At 41.4% G+C, this 16,579-nt stretch overlaps 1 protein-coding gene across 3 annotated transcripts in view; it reads left to right on the top strand.

Moving 5' to 3' along the window:
* The window catches only part of mpp7a (MAGUK p55 scaffold protein 7a), a 124,267-nt gene that overhangs the window by 88,308 nt on the left and 19,380 nt on the right, over positions 1-16,579 (top strand). For all 3 annotated transcript variants that reach the window (XM_046371961.1, XM_046371962.1, XM_046371963.1), the window contains one exon: positions 14,614-14,784. In XM_046371961.1, the coding sequence (XP_046227917.1) occupies positions 14,614-14,784 (171 nt within the window). The remainder of the gene's footprint in view (positions 1-14,613; positions 14,785-16,579) is intronic.

Below are 16,579 nucleotides of genomic sequence, written 5' to 3'. Positions count from 1 at the left end.
AACAGCAGGAGAACCTAGCAGAAATGTGCCGTAACAAGCTTGTATGCAGGGCATCAGAAAATGGAGAAATTATAACAAAATTACCCTTATAAATCAAAGACCGTTGATTGCTTCATAATAGAGAGAGAAGGCCGTGTTTCACAAGAAACTGACAGCAGCAGAAACAATTAAGGACAGACTGTGGTTCCTGGTCTTGGATTTACAGCTAGAAAAGAGGCTCATACTCATACCAATAATATAAAATAATAATAATAATAATAATAATAATAATAATAATAATCAAATGAAAGCAAAAAAACTACTGTGTTTTTGAATGAGCTGGCCTGATCTCTGAATAGATGACAACTGCAACTGTTTTAAGATTTATGATGCCAGCGATTACAGGTTACTTTTTTAAAGAGTGAATTAAAAGGCAGATGAGAATGTTCTCTTTTGCCGCTGTCCATTGTAAAATATTTTAGGAGCAACTTAACAGTCAATTCAAAGTACATAACTGTCAGAAAATAAGGCTGCAACTACTGCATCAACAAGAATAAGGCTGTAGAGGTCTGCACGACCCTGACTTTTTAAGACCACTCCCCACCTGCACATGCACTACTGTTCATTCATATCCTGAGCTCACAGGACTTGACTGAAAAGCTCTATGACAGATTCCCTGTCATACATTCTCAAAATGACAAAGACATTAGCTATGATTTACAAAGAGTTACCAGATAACAATTTGGTTTATGTATGGTGAGCTACTGTGCGTGAGCAGAAGGCTATGCAGCTGGCATTGTGTGTAAGCATTACAAAATGAATGTGTGTGCCTGCCTGTAGCCATGGAGGAAGAAAACATGCTCCCAGTATCTGCTGTGGATCTCGCACTTGAATGTGTGGGCCAGACCGCTTCCACACACACTCAAGTCTGCATCAACACTGTACACTTTACTCGAAGCTTTTTTGCTATCTTCAAAACTGAAAGAAAAGAAAACATTCTTGGTCTGCCAAGTGAATTTTTTTTGTTTTTTTTAGTGCACAGTCAATAAATTATCCATTTTCCCTAGTGTTCCAAATAATCCCACATTTATACTTGTACAACACTTCTCAACAGTGAAAGCGTTCCCTACAATTTACCTCGCCATGCTTTAAATCAGCTACAAGCTTATTTGCAAAAAAACTTTATGTATCATTTGTGTCCTCTCATCCTACGTCCTTGCATTCATATCTTTGCCTGTCTCTTGGAATTCATAACCACACACAGTATTTAGGCCTAATGAAGGCACAAAGGTTTTCCTCTACAATGTATAGTGTGTTCCTCTGATTTCATTCTGCTAATTCAAAACATATGAACCCTCAGAAAAATACACTATACTTGTACTTGGCTTTATAGTCCTTATCTGACCTCACTGTGACCCCACTTAACCTAAAGCTAGTTCTCATTGGCCATATTTTTCACTGTAGATTACCACTTTGAGACAGACATGTCTATTTGACTACTTGTGTCCTCAGCATTGCAACGAGCCCTTAATGTAACATGACTCTTTCAATATGTAGCTCTGAAATAACCAACGGAGTTACGCTGACCACCTCTAAACTTAGCATTAGGCACTTTTACTTCAGATTCAAGCTCTCGGGTGAATTATGGATGTTGTCATTTCCTGGTTATGTTTAACCGCATACTGGCATACATGGTGCAGGATGGCCAAAAATAGCCTGCTAAAAAGTTAAAGACAGACAGTGCTGTACTGTTCTCTTACTATTTCATTTTAATGGCCCAGTTCCTCTTATGAGTTATGGGATTTGTAAACCCCCCTCCCCTCTGTGCACAGAGGGCAGGTGTAAAATGTAAAAATGTAGTAGAGTCCACCCCTACCAAAGGAACATAAGTCTGCTTTTGACTTCCTACTGTCATACACACTGTAAGGATTAGTTGTGTGTGGTGCAGCAGTAGTAGGAAGTCCCTTGACATGGCCCCGTTAGGACTAGATGAATAACTGGGGAATGATAACAGTTCACTCTCTGTTCTTGCAGAGACACACACACACATGTTCATTTCCTGGAGCTCAAAACAAAAAAACTCAATTAGAGAAAAATGTTGGATCCAGTCGAAGTGTAAGCAACGAGTTCACTTAATAAAAGTGAAGGGTGCAAAAGAAAGTCCAAACTGAAAAGAGGAGATGCATGAAAGATGGAATGGATGGAGAGAGAAGCAGTCGAGGGGGGTCACATTCGGTAGCAAATGTGGCTCTGTGGAGCGGTGGCGGCAGGGTCGAGAGAGATGGAGGGAGACAAAGCTTGGATTCTGGCCCCCGTACGCAATGGACCAGCCGGGCCCCGAGGCCATAAACTACAACCTAATTGAAGGATACTGTGGAGACGGCGCTGTTACCAAGCAGTGAACAGAGGTGGTGATTGAGGAGGGGGACCCGTTCTCTCTCTCCTTCTTTCCAGCCCAGGAGCTCCATCGGCTGGAACAATATTGGTCTTGGCGAGGGGCTGCGGCGAGCATTGCCTAACCGTGTCCATTTACGCCTAACATTTGCAAGATATAAATAATCCCTTTCCTCGCTGTGCACTTTTGTAGATGCATTCCTCGGTTATGAAACTGATGTTTAAAGTGCCATCAGTTGTCCTGTTAAATCCAATTATTAATCGGATACAGGGGTCAGATCAACTATCAAACATGTATAGTCATCAACCAGGCCTACCTGCCTCCTTCTTTTTTACCCCCCATCTCCTTTCCATCGATACCTGGCTCTCCTCCAGCTTCCCCATCTGTTCTCTCTGAACATACTAACGTCTCTCTGGGCTTTCTTACAGCATGTCTGTTCCTTCGTCTGACATGCAAACCTCTCCACTGTCTGATTGTTTGGTTTGGTTTGCTGTCTGCCAAACACGTGGACACACTTATCGCTCACCTTGGGGTCCCTCTACATCTCTCTCCATACATTACAGCACTATTCTTCTTACTGTTGCTCACTCTTTCTCTCCACTGAGCAACTGAACCGTTTTGAAATGGTGCCCCAGATTGGTCTTAAGTGGCCCTGAACCTGGCCCTGTGTTCAATTTATCTCTATATTTCATTTTTCAACTTAAACGCTTACAGACACAGGAGTTGATTTAGAAGCACAATGGGTGCAGGAAAAAAGTTCCACTTTATTCTCAAAGGTTAGCGCCAGATAACCCCATAGAGACCACCCCTAAAAGTTTATAGAACAAGTTCTTATTTTTTCCCTTCACATTAAAACTCCCTGCATATTTCAACATTGTCAGTTACTTGCAACATTTTGTCATATATAAAATCAGCTTCTTAATGCAGACCAGCTCTGTTCTGTCTTTTATTCACTTCCTTATCCTGACTTTGAATAATCAACTCTACGTTTGAAGGCCAAAAGGTGCATGACAAAGATCTCATTCTGTGTCATCTGGAAAATTCCACTGGTCTCATGTTGGTTGTTTAAAAAAGAGGGAGAGATATGGCGAGCGAGAGAGAAATTGACAGCGTCCAGTTTGTTCAAGGAGAAGGCCATCTGTGTGCTGGCTGGCTGTGAGGGTGACATCAGCTCATAACTCATGGCCATTTACAGGGTGCTGACGAGGGGTCAGTCCTTTGTCTCTTCCTCCCCCGTAAGGAGATAGCTGAAAGATTTCCTAGCTGCTGTGTGGATGGACTATGCCAGATAGCACAGCTCCCAAGCCAAGTATAATACAATCTCATGTGACTCTGATGGATAGTATGACTTGGTCACCATGAGAAGCCAAATTATATGATCTTTTACACTCTTGTGTTGATGACAATGACAATAACAAGGATCGGTTTGATGATGAACCACTATTAAACATTTGCCAAAGATCGCTCTATTCTCTGACTGTACAATCCAATTAAAAAAGATAAATGGTAAAATTATTACCAAACTGTTGTTCATACCACACTTAATAAATCAACTCCTTGTTCAACTTGGACCCACTGTACTTAACATAGTTTTCTGTACACTGTTTTCTTGAGCCATGAAGGATTAAAAGGATTTCAATTTTAGGTGTCCTCTCTTTTGGTTTTACTTTGAAATAAATTGGTTTAGACGATCCGGCTGAGCTGTTGTTTACAACTTGTCTGACTTTTAAATTTTTTTTAAATCAGATCCAGTTTCGATGTCGTCATGTTTCCAGATCTCAGCAATTACTATAATCAGTACAGTGTTGTTATAGCCAATAAAAATGACAGCCAAATCTACAAAAATAAAATGTTTTAAAAGCAAAAAAGTTTTAATGAACTGGAATAATCCTCTAATGAATAGTATATCCACCCATGCCGTCCATCCTTTCCTTTCATTCCAGCACTACCTCCTCACAGCCCATCTGTCATCCTGTGGTAAATGTTCCCTATGTGGGTGACGTGTGATATAGCCTGAAGCATGCGTCCCTTTCCAGGGGACCTGTTGGACGTGAAGCATTCAGTAAGGCTGGTTAGCTGACTGGTGGTAGATTGGTTGACTGCACACTATGAATGTCTGCGAAAGTCAGCAGCCGCATTTTGGGCGGCCATGGCTCCCCGCATTCTGTAAATAATAGGCTTGCAGGCCTGACCATGTACTCACATCAGATCATGACCTCAGCTCATTCTCACTGCTCTTAAAATGTTTCTATGGGCTTTTGATTGGCAGAAGTGCATTCCCAGAAAATGCAAAGGACAAAGATTTGCTTCCGCCATTTAAGCATTCTCAGATATGCCATGCTCTGTCAATTTACATTCTGCAGTGTTATCGCACGGTGTTTCATTAGAGTAGGAATGTTGGTGCATAAAGCTATGAGGCCATTAGGCAATGCAAACCATTCCTATGGCAGATAGGCACCAGATGAAAGCCTTCCAGAGTGTAATAAGGGCACCACTTGGAAGGATTTTAGATATCTTTATCACTCTCATATTGTCCTTGTTTCCTCTTTCAAGTTGCCCCTCTGTCTTCCCCTGTGCAATTACCCCTCATCCTACTCAAAATGCAGTTTAGGTGCTGGTTCAACTTAAAATGTTACATTGCGACAGGAGGAGGGCAACATCAGTAGGAACACTACCGTGAACACTAACATGTGAAACAAGATGTCAGATAAAGGCAGACACATTTGGCTCTGCACTTCAAAACAGTCACCGCTCTTAGGCCCAATGTTTGTAGCACGAAGCAACCCTTGCAGTGATCAGTCCTGACTGCTGTTTTGGCTAGTCATTAACTCTGGCTGTGACGTAACATCTCCCTGGGCTGTGGTGCGGTCTGGGAAATGAACATGGTGCTGTAAGGAGAGCCCCATGCTGTGGTGGATGGTGTTATGTATGTTTTGATTTAACCTTGTTTGGCCAAAATGAGAACACGTGAAGGGGAGGAAGCATCTATAACTGCCTCCAAATGTTCTATGCATCTTAAGCCAAACACACACGCACAGACCGGCTACCATTTTGAAACTATCATATTCTAACTGTTTGGATGTCACTCTTAGCCTTTGTAAAAGCTTCCTTACTGTATAACACTTCCCTGTTTTAGCATTGCAGGTAAAATGATCCCTTTTAATATTTTGGTCTGATCTCCAGAGCAATGTTTCAACATTAGGTAGGCATTTGGAGGCTTTTGCATCTAAATATGTTTCTTTCTGTAAAGTCACAGTGGATGCACCACAGACATGTTCCACAGACTGTGTCTCACTAGGTAACAATTGATACAAGTGTCTTAGAAACAGTAGAAATATTATTTAGGAGAATGTGAAGGTTCATTTTTATAGTTGATTAGAATAGTTTGCTAAAAATCTGAACTCAAGGTCCATTAACTAGCTTTTTTTTCCCCAAGCTTTCAACTTTATCTCATGGTCTTCATCAGTGGGTTGACATAACTCATACTGTCATTACATAATCTGGATAGAGCTTTGTTTTGGGGTTACGGTGTCCCTGCTAATACTTTGTTCATGTGATAACAGCTGGGTCATGTGACAACTGAGCATCCTTCATCTATTGACGAAGACCTGGAGTTGCAGTTGAAAGCACCAGAAAAAGCTAGTTAGTAGAGCTTGAGTTTTTATGTCAAATTAGTGTAGCAATTTTACTTTTAGACACAATAGTGGTAGCTGCAGTGTAATTGACGTGATTGTATGATAATGGGGTAGAGAATTTTTCATGAACCTTACAAAATGAACTATTATTACACTATTGCTATATTATTACCTACTACTTAATATAAAGTAGAGACACAGAACAACTAAAACAAAATTAGAATTTGCCATATGAAATTAAGATGTTAACACTTCTTTGTATTTGTTTGTTTGTCTTTTGCTTTTCTAAGATGATGTTGCTGTAGAGTTTGGTACGTTTCCTCTTCTTATTCTTTCATCTCATCCCTAAACTTCCTATTTGTTAAGTCAGATTTTCCCTAACTGTGAGTCATCCTTTGCTTCCATCCTTTGCTTCTCTTGCACTCACAGCCGAGGAGATTGAAGGTACCTCTTGTCTGACATCTCCCACTGAATAGGACTTACTGATGGGTCACTTGCTGATTGTATTGCAACACACAAAAGTGAAATCATTTGAAACCATTTTATAATTTTTGTCTGTAATGAAAGGTCTACCTCTCACCTCTGCTCTCCATCTTTCTTATTTTCATTTGGTCCATCTTTTCATGCCAAAGTTAATTGCTCTTAAAGGGGAACATCAGACGTTGCTGTCAATTTTTCCCCTAAAAACTATTAAGCGGTCGCAGGTTATTGGCTTTTGCGCTGTACAAAGACTCATATTTCACCAGCTAACTTATCATTTTCATTGGAGCAGACACCATTTGGGGAATCATTCCTCCTCAGTACACCTCTATGGATCTTGCACCTGCCAAACTCACTCACAATACAAAATTTTTCATAGACCAAAACACATCCAAAGCAATGGCCAGGGAGGTTGTGGATTTGAAGTCCTAAATTCAGCCATTTGAAGAACAGAATTAATATTGAAGTAAATTCACTGTATTATTTTTGTAGGTAAGAATAAAGAGGAATTTTTTTTTGTTTGTTTATGATGGTAGTCCTATTTCCTTCATCGTGGTCATCAGCTAGAGATCATAGTTAACCTCTCTTCTTATTTACCACTACATCAATGGCTATCACTCTGGACAAGGTGGACAAAATTAACTGAATAACAGAGAAAAACTAATTTCATTCTTGTTAACTTTTCCCATATGTTTTTGCTCATGTATTTCTGTGCACATGTGCTTTCACCTTTCCAGAACTGTATGTGGCTAGAGGTGTAGGTACCTGTTGCTTTCATGTCTGACTTTTCTCTTTAATACGATGTTGTGCCTCTCTTCTGGCTTTTCTGTCTCTTCTCATCACCAGAGGATGCTGACTATAGTAGCGGATTCCACCTAGGTGAGCGATGTTGTCTCCTTCTGTTCCTTTTGTCCTCTGTCCTCTTGATGTGGCTGTTTCATCAGTGAAGACACTGCCCAAGACTGTGTTAGACTGACATGTGACCCATTCATGAATGTTTCCCTGATGTTTCCATATTTCCTTCTTCATAGATCACCCTTTGTAGTTCATGCCATGTTACAATCAAAAATAGTTCCCTGTTTTTCATAATGTGCTGACATATTCTTTTAAAGCCCAGAGTGTTTTTGGTATAACTGATTTAACTTCCATGTAAAAACACAAAGAGTAGTTCTATAGTGGTAAACTGGCCTACAATATTCTATTTCTGCTCCTTTGCTGACAACATGAATACACTGGCAGATCATGTCATGGATTTGCAGAATGTAGTACTTATCCTGTTCTGCCTCTGCTGTGGGTCTGAAGACATTTTTGAGAATGGCTCTGGATGGATTTGGGTTAAAAGGATGGCTTGTTTTCCACGCTTTGTTCTGGAGGTCCGGCCGAGGGCCGGTCTCGTTGATGTGGTTCCGGTCAGACTTAATGACAATTACCGTGGCCCGCTTTGGTTCTGCAGCCCTTTCCAGGGAGCTGCTTCCAATTCTCTGTCTTGTACAGAAAATGTTCCCCATCATGTTTTTATTACCACTGTCATTTTCCCGACAAATCATAAGGTATCGTCCCTCTGGAGGACCACAGGCCATACTAGCTGGCTCACACGCAAATCCTCTGTCTGTCCATCTCCCTTTTTCTTTCATTTATGTCTCTTCCTCTCTATGTCCCCTTCTGTCCACACTGAGAAGGTCAAGAGGTAACCGGGCTTCAGAGCTCTTTTTGCACACTGCACCAGTTACTCCAGATTTCACAGACTATCCAGTCACTTGTGAGTTTATATACTGGGTTTTAAGATATGTCTGCCAAGCTCAATCAGGGTCACTTCCCAAGGCCAAACTATGCCAAACACCAGTCCATTTTTTTCCACTCCTCTCTGTCCCCTTCAGGCTTGCCCTTACTGTCACCCTGCCTCCTCCATGAGGTCGATGACCTCAGCCTCTCCTCTTCCTCCTTGGTACCCAAACAACATCCAGAACTCTAGCGGGTTAGAAGCATTTCTTGACTCCAGCAGCCCAGAACGAGGTTTAACTGAAATGAGAGAACCTCGGGAGAAGGAGGAAGAAAAAAAAATGTGAGTTATAATAACATCTTCTCTATGAGAGTACTTGCTTCATGGATTTTCAGCCTGTTGGATGTGGTTGTATGATTTAGAGTTGGCTCGTCCGTAAAAGTTTGAAATCCTAGAACTTACAGATGCTTTTGCAATGCTACTGAGGTTGCATGGGGAAATAAAGGAGGCAGTGGGAGGGGGTAAGCAGTTGTTGTCCTGAGTTTTTGGTTTGTTTTCCCTTCATGCCTCTCTCAGTGATGCAATGTCTGTGAGGTCCTTTGCCAAAAGCGCTCCTCGAGTATGAGCAGGAAAACTGCCTCCAATGATGTCTTCTTATCAGGCACTGTTGGTCACTTTAAATTCTGCACAAAGAATTAAAGAGTAGTTTGGACACCCAGGACATGTTTTTTTTTTTTTTTTTTTTTTTTTTCTCTAGAAGGCACACAAAAAAGTTTGTTTTTAGGTCAGCCCTCAGTGCTCTCAGTGCTAGTCACAACCACAAAATGCATACATTTAGACTGTGATATGGATGCATAGGCACAGTGACACTTGATATCACTAATGTAAAACCAAAAATTAACACATTGACCATTCAGAGAGAAAGACAGCTGGATTGATGGAGTTCAAGCAAGAAGCTGACAATCAATTAAAGCTAAGCTAAACAAATAGGGGCTGTGATGTCAATCAGTCATCAAATTATGTCCAAGTTATGGAAAAATGTTATAAACACAAATGAATAAATAAGTGCTCCATTTCCAAACTCAGATGAGTTCATCAGGCGGCAGGCTCCGAAATTGTGCATGTGCAGGAGCCAGTACATTGGCCTCAATGAGGTTTCCCTCAATCAGTGTCCAAACAGGGAGGAAATTTACTTCGTGACATTGAGATTAAGCAAATTTTAGTAGACATCCAACATGCAGATAGAATCACAACAGGTATACACATTGGTTTAAAAGGTGTCCTTTTATAAGATTGGGTAAGATAATCTGTTATTGATCTCAAGAGAGGAAATTATCAGCATTATCAACCAAACATTCCAGTTATTTAGAATAGAAAAGAAACCTTTATTGTCATTATGCTTACTGTCGAGACAAACAGGAAGGCAGGCATTTAGCCTGCCATTTTGGCAGGCTAAACTTTGCCATTTTGGCATCTTGATAGTGCCTTCAAGGACTCCTGTACAAGAGGCAGAAGTACTTTTGTGTGTGTGTGTGTGTGTTGTTTTTTTTTTCTTTTTTTTGCCAGCACGCAAAACATCAGGCATCATTTTATCATTTTGAAACGAGACATTCCTAAACTCAAAGAGCCAAAGAGCTGTGGGATAAGACGGAGGGGAAAAACAAATAGCACTCGTCACAAACGGACCTCTTTGAGCCAGAGGTCTAGAGCCCTGTTCCACCGTATAAGCCTGTAACACTTGGGTTGGGTACCACTTTCCAAATGCTTAGTGCGGGGGCTGTGGAAACTACTCCCAGAATGTGTTCTCCCCAGATAACACTCTAACGAGTTCACCATGGCGGACTGCTACACGTACACATTTCAAATGTCACACCAACGAGCTTCCCTTTTTGCTTTCAAGGAGTTTGAGGAGTGAAGTGCACTGACTTGGATAGAATGTGACTTAAATTTGCGTTGTTACCGTTCTTAAAGCCCAGAGGTTTGGTTGGGCACTGTATGTACACGCTGTTGTCCAGAAACAGTTAGACAATTGATATTATCTGATACGTTAAGGTCAGCCATGGAGTCCACTTTATAGTAATAATTTTCACAGATGCCTCTTAGTAGTTGTATGCAGGGAGCATTTGAAGGACACATGCCTGTCTGTCTGGATATGTCCACTTCCTTCTTTCACCTCCTTTATAGCATTCTCCTTCCTGATTCCTATCTCAATCCCCTTTCTCTCTCCTCTCTTTGAGACCTTCTTGAATCCTCTGGAGGCATTTTACAGTACATTATGTTGTCCCACAGTAACATGGTTCAACTTCCGTCTTTACAATACTGTCAGATCTTCAGAATCTGGGCATATTTTGCATGCTTCCTTGTTTAAAGTAAGCAAAGCAAATTGGTGATAAATCATGAAGAGCAGTCCCTCTATCTGCCCTGAGTTTTTATATTTTTGTCATTTTGAGCAGCAATGCTCCTCTTCCTTTTCTTCACTGTTGGGGTAATAATGGCTGACAGTGTGGAAAGCATCCTCCACGTGCCTAGCTGCCTATCATGAGGCTTCCTCATCCCTTCCAACCAAGCCAGTAATGGGCACACATAATGAGTTTGAGAGAGCTGGTAATGCTTCCCACATTTGGTGCCCATGAACAGAACTAAGTGTTGCAGCGTTAAACCACAGCATGTGGCATCAAGCCGAAAGCGTAATACTCACTTAATCCCCAGCTGCCATGCCTGGTTAATTCCATAGATGTTGGCTCCATTAGACCAGAGGAGAGAGGGCCCCTGCTGGGAAAGCCTGGATGGCACTGGAGCTGTCAGCACAGTCTCCTGTAGTTAGGCTATGGACCCTAGATGGTAGCCCTTGGTGCACTGTGGCCCCTCAACAGGTGGTTTCGCTACGAGCCATACATTTGTTCCCCCCCTCTCTGCAGAAAATGAAGTTTGATTGTAGGGAAAATGGCAGTCATTTTTTTAATCCTTCTCCGTGTTGAGATCTCACTGATCGCCTACGCGTGATGTCTGGAAGACCTGATGCTTGTATTGTTCTCAGGGTTCTCGTCTTTCAGACTCCCATTGGCAAATGAATGATTTGAGTCCTTTTTAGTCATCTGTTATTTTTTATGAGCATTTGCGTTATTGCACTGTACATTTTTACAGTTGTAGCCATTTCTTTTGCAGGTGCAGGTTTGTAGATATTCACAGGATGTTAGTGTCCGAGTGGCCAGTTTGTATTCACAGTTTGCAAAGGCCTTCAGACTCTTTCTTTACACACATGCTGAATGTCCTACGTGGCTGTTAGATATTATCATACTGGAAAATGGGCTTGCACAACTGCCGCCGACTTCCAAGCAATTGTGTGTGTATGTCTGTGTGTGTGTGCATAGTCACAGCTTGTGTTTACACTGTGTTAAATATGCTCATCTTTTTTTCCTCCACTTTTTTTGTCTTGTTTTTATTTTACTGAAAGTACTTTGAATGAGACAGGGAGAGTAGGAGACAGTATGTGTGTGTCTGTCCGTTCATACACGCAAGCATTCAGTTGCAGTTTTGGCAATTACCCAGTAACAGCCTGGTGCACACAACTGGGAGGTGCATAGCAAGGAAACTTTTACTCCAATACCCCAAGACACACAACACTCTTGTAGAAAACACACCAGGATAATGCCAGTCCTCAGCTCTCATTCCTTGGAAATTCAAAACAGAACTGTTGTCAACAAATTTGACTTGTCAAACCATTGAAAGAGGTATTGGATCCTGCTGCCACACATATCATAAATTCCTTTTTAACTTCTAACCTTTATGCTTGGATCATCCTGTGACAAACATGTTGGTGTTCCAACGAACCAGAGGCCTTTCATGACAAACAGGCAGGCTTTTCTCATTTGGATTGAGCTTGAATCATTCCTTAATTCTGGATCAAATTAATTTCGATCCCCTTTGTCTTATTCAGTCTCCATCAGCAGTCAAGATGAGGTGGTTGGGGGAGTTTGGTAAGGGATGGGGTGTAGCTCACTGCTGCACGAGACTTTAATTTTTTTGCTCTTAGAGTTAGAGGGGGGTGCAGGGAGATTCTACACAAAGGTGATCTAGGGAGACACTAGATTACTTTGTGATTCATATTAACTGGAGAGCCTCATATTGAAACCCTGTGCACCTGCTATCTCTGAGGAAAGTAGCAGAGATTGTCCTTGTCCTGAGCCAGTGAGATGGCAGCTTGTCATACTGTGAGACAGATAGAATGAATGACTCTCATAGTATTACATGAAGCCTTTAATCAACCAGTAGTGTTTTTACACTGGGATAAATGATTGACCAGGATTGGTTTTTGGGTTTACATGTTCTGAAAGTTGACTGCTCTCTTTCAGTAGGATATACATAACATTCTACTTTTGTTTTTTGTGTTGATGTTGACCCCAGTGGATATTGGTTACAGTGTGATGTCTTTACAGAAGAACTGCAGATGAGCGGTGTGTGTTTTCCACTGTGTGACGGAGGCTAATTCTCCCTGGGTGGGGGCAGAGGGGGTGAGGGTGCTGAATGAGTAGATTAACCACAGGAGAAATGGCACAGACAACTTAAGCCACAACTTGCCCACAGTGGAACAAAGTCTGTCCTAAATGTTCAGCGTAACACTATATTCAGTACTCGGGCACACGCTCATACTATACACAAGCGTATGCAAAAACATTTTTATGCTGTTCCAGTGACTTACAGTGTGTTTGATTTGTAACTCAGCATAGGCCCATAGCTCCATCCCTTATTAAGGGAACAAGCTAAGAGGAATGCAGACTTCTCTTTGCTGCATGTCTGCACAGCCCCACAGTGGTTTAGAAATGTTGTGGAAAGTATTAAGGGGATGGTTGTCAGGAGCTATTTCAAGTCCTGATTCTTCCTTTAGTCCATAATTTTGATGCTACCTTAATCTTACCCTGGCATCTTGCATCAAATCTTTGAGTTCATTAATTACTGATGAAAAATGGACATAATGAAAGAGATGACTGAAAACAAGCCATGACTATAAGCAGAAATAGGCTGTGCATTAGAGCTGTGTAATGGCAAGAATCTGGTGATACAATATGTCACGGGACGTGGGTTACGATTCAATATATACCATAAACAAGGTAATATATGGTTTCAGTGGCCTGTGTTCTTTGTGTTTACATCAACGATATGTGCTTACTCCTTTGTGTCTCAGTTTACATTGTTGCGATAGAGTGAAGGAGTCAAACGGCCAAAGATAGATTACAGCGTTGCAGGTTTAAACACAACTGAAATGAACCACAACAATGCATCTACACTGTTGATTAAAAGTCAGAACAGTGTTTTTGAGCCTGGATACAGTATCACAATGGAAAATGTAGCTGGGCATCGGTATTTTTTTTACACCCTTGGATTTTAAAGATCTTGGATTCTGGGTCTTGGATTTACCTTTACCTTTTCAAGTTCAGTCAACATCTGTCATGAACATGAAATGGTGTCAAACAAGGGTAAATTTCTCCTTTTGATCGTGTCGTAGATTATCGGACCAGAGCTTGAGCACTCCTGGATCAGTTAGGAAGCCTTTCTGACGGCTGTCTGAGGACACGGTGCACACAATAAACAAATCAGAGATGACAGCTGTTGTAAAGTGACCCTTAAACACACAAGGCAGCCTTTCCTTTGTGGCTAGCCAAAGAACACTAAATCTCACACACATGCACAGGCACACACATACCTCACTGCTATCTAAAATTGCAGTGTGAATGAATTGTAAATCATAGCCTGACAGTAACGTGAACAACCATTAACCACCTCTCAGTGAATTCACATCCTGTAGCAGTCAATTACATGAGAGGCACATCTCATTTCTTCATTTCACACAGCAACACTTTGCTGAAATCTGCCTTTACACACCACAGGATTCAAGACTAGTCTAAGAAAAAAAAAATCAAATGAGTTACTTCTACCTTGGTGAAAGAGCAATGATGTTCTGTATAGCTTTTCACAAATCTAAAAGCCTTAAACCCGCACCACATTCTCCAAGAAATATGCACAAAAGAAGAAAATTAAAATCCTCTACATGTCACCAGGGGAAAATGTGAATAAAGTGTTTGAGTGTGCTATCCAGGGAAACTGGTTGGCTGAGTGTTGTGCTGTTCTTCTTTCACCTACAGCAAAGATAGCTGTCATAAAAATGAGCTGCACAATACAATATGAGGTATTGGACATCGAGCTGTGGAGGTGTTTGCCAAGACGCTGAAACGACCATAAATCGAATTGCACAGCTGCAAGCTTATTTGTGCATACAGTCGTATCGGAATTTAGACACTCTCATAGACACGCGTACTGACACAAACATTATTTATTTTGTATATTTTAGATTAATGTATTTTTTCTGTCTCCTTTCTTTTCCTCTGTCGTTCCATCCTGACCTCTAGCTGGGTTCAGGAGAAGCTTCCGTCTCAGCAGGAGGGACAAGAAGACCAACAAGTCCATGTACGAGTGTAAGAAGAGCGAAATGTACGACATGGCTGACGTGCCAACATATGAGGAAGTCACCTCTTACTGCAGGCAGAGTGGAGACAAACACAGGCTGGTCGTCTTAGTAGGTGAGTAGAGCACCTGACTCTGAACACTATCAAAGAATTCGACTGTCGTTAAGCTCTGATGTCACTGTTTACGTCACGCTTTGTTTTTGAGGAGGGGGGGCTCTGTGGCTGTTAAACTTGGCACCACAGGTTTTAATTAAAACCCTCACCTCCCAGCATGGTGACACATACAGATTGCAGAAACAACTCTGTGACTCAGAGTTCTGCAGCTCCAGGAGCCCCAGGTGGCTTGGCCTTGCCCTCCCACGAACCCCAACACAGAAATGAGCTTCCCAACACAGGGACTCAGCCTCAGTCATCCTGGGCCTCTTTAATTTAGGCTTTTAGCACTCACTGGAATCGATGGAGCAGACCTCATATTAATCAGTCACATTTAGTACTTTCATTTACGGCACCTCACTCTCGATGTCCTTTCAGTTTTTGAGCCGATGGAATTGTTAACACTTGCTTCGAGGAGCGGGTGTTACAAAGCCCTCCGAAGAGCTTTATAACGTGCCAAGGTCTTGAAATGAATTTAGCGGTTTCTCATTTCTGTGTTTGTGGTTGGAAGACGAGCGTTGCCAAAGAGTGGTGGAACAATATGCTAAGCCAGGTGCAACAGACTTCAGTCTTTCTGGACCAACTGTACCATCAGTGAGTTCTAGGCTTTTCCACATTTTCCTTTTTAGGTTTGTTACTTGTGACACAAAAATGACAAGAATGTCCCAGACACAGATGGAACAAAACATTCCCCAAATTTTCAGTGTGATTCATTCCAATTTATTTCCATTCATCAAATAAAGAGATACACCCTCACAAGTCTGTTCCACTTGTCCTCTTTTCATTTCAGATATTCCAGCAGCAGCTTTAAAACATTTGTGAGGTTAATGTAGAAAGGAACAGCACAGACAACAAGGTCTCAAGGTCTTTTTTTCTCATGCATGCTCTTTACAGAGGTGTGCTTCTATAGCCTCATTGACCAGACCTTGGTTCACTTAAATACATTGCCCAGAGCATGGACTTCATCAGACATGTTCTAATTAGCAAGCTCATTTTCCTGCCAGCATGACCCAGCCTTACACAGAGGATTCTGAGCCTCTCCCACCTGTCATGCTAATGTAAATATTTTCAATTAACTTCCATAATTTGGAGGACAACCTATGGACAATTTCACACATAACGAAACAGAGGGCCTAGGGAAGATCTGGTTTATGTTTCTCTGCCCCCCTCCCCCCCACCGGAGCATGTTAATTTTTTTTTTTTTATTAGAAATCTTTTTTCTGTAACTGCTCTTTCTGTTCAGTGGTGGAACACTTTATTGCTCAATATAAATACATCTTTTTTTATCACTTTCCACTAGTATCTCATAGTTTAATCTGTAAAAAGCAACTTGTTTAGTTTAAAAAAAAAAAATGAGTAGCTGCAAATTTTCACACAACTGTCCTTTAGACTGACATTCTGCCCTCTTCCAGTCACAGCAGTTGACCTCTCACGCTGTTTACAATAAAAACAGTGGAATTACCACTCACAATTTTCTAGTAGCTTTTGAAACAATGGGTCCTTGATTTCACAGACAGACAGAGATGGACAAATCTTTGCATTTAAAGCTGATGATTATCAATTTTGTTGACAACTGTGTTCGTCAGAACTTATCAGCTGTAGCAGATAAAGTAGCTAACAATGCATCCATGGGTTGGCTGAAAACACTGTATGCTATGATATGTATGATGACACACCAAATGACTGAGGTTAAAGCTGCATTTCCCAGGCAAAACGTCTTTAAAAATGATCATCCATGTGGAGAACATTGGGAGTA

Source organism: Scatophagus argus, chromosome 18 (genome assembly GCF_020382885.2).
Source record: "Scatophagus argus isolate fScaArg1 chromosome 18, fScaArg1.pri, whole genome shotgun sequence".
Taxonomy (NCBI): domain Eukaryota; kingdom Metazoa; phylum Chordata; class Actinopteri; family Scatophagidae; genus Scatophagus; species Scatophagus argus.
The sequence above is the reverse complement of the archived record's forward strand: the minus strand, read 5'-3'. Positions and strand labels throughout refer to the sequence as shown.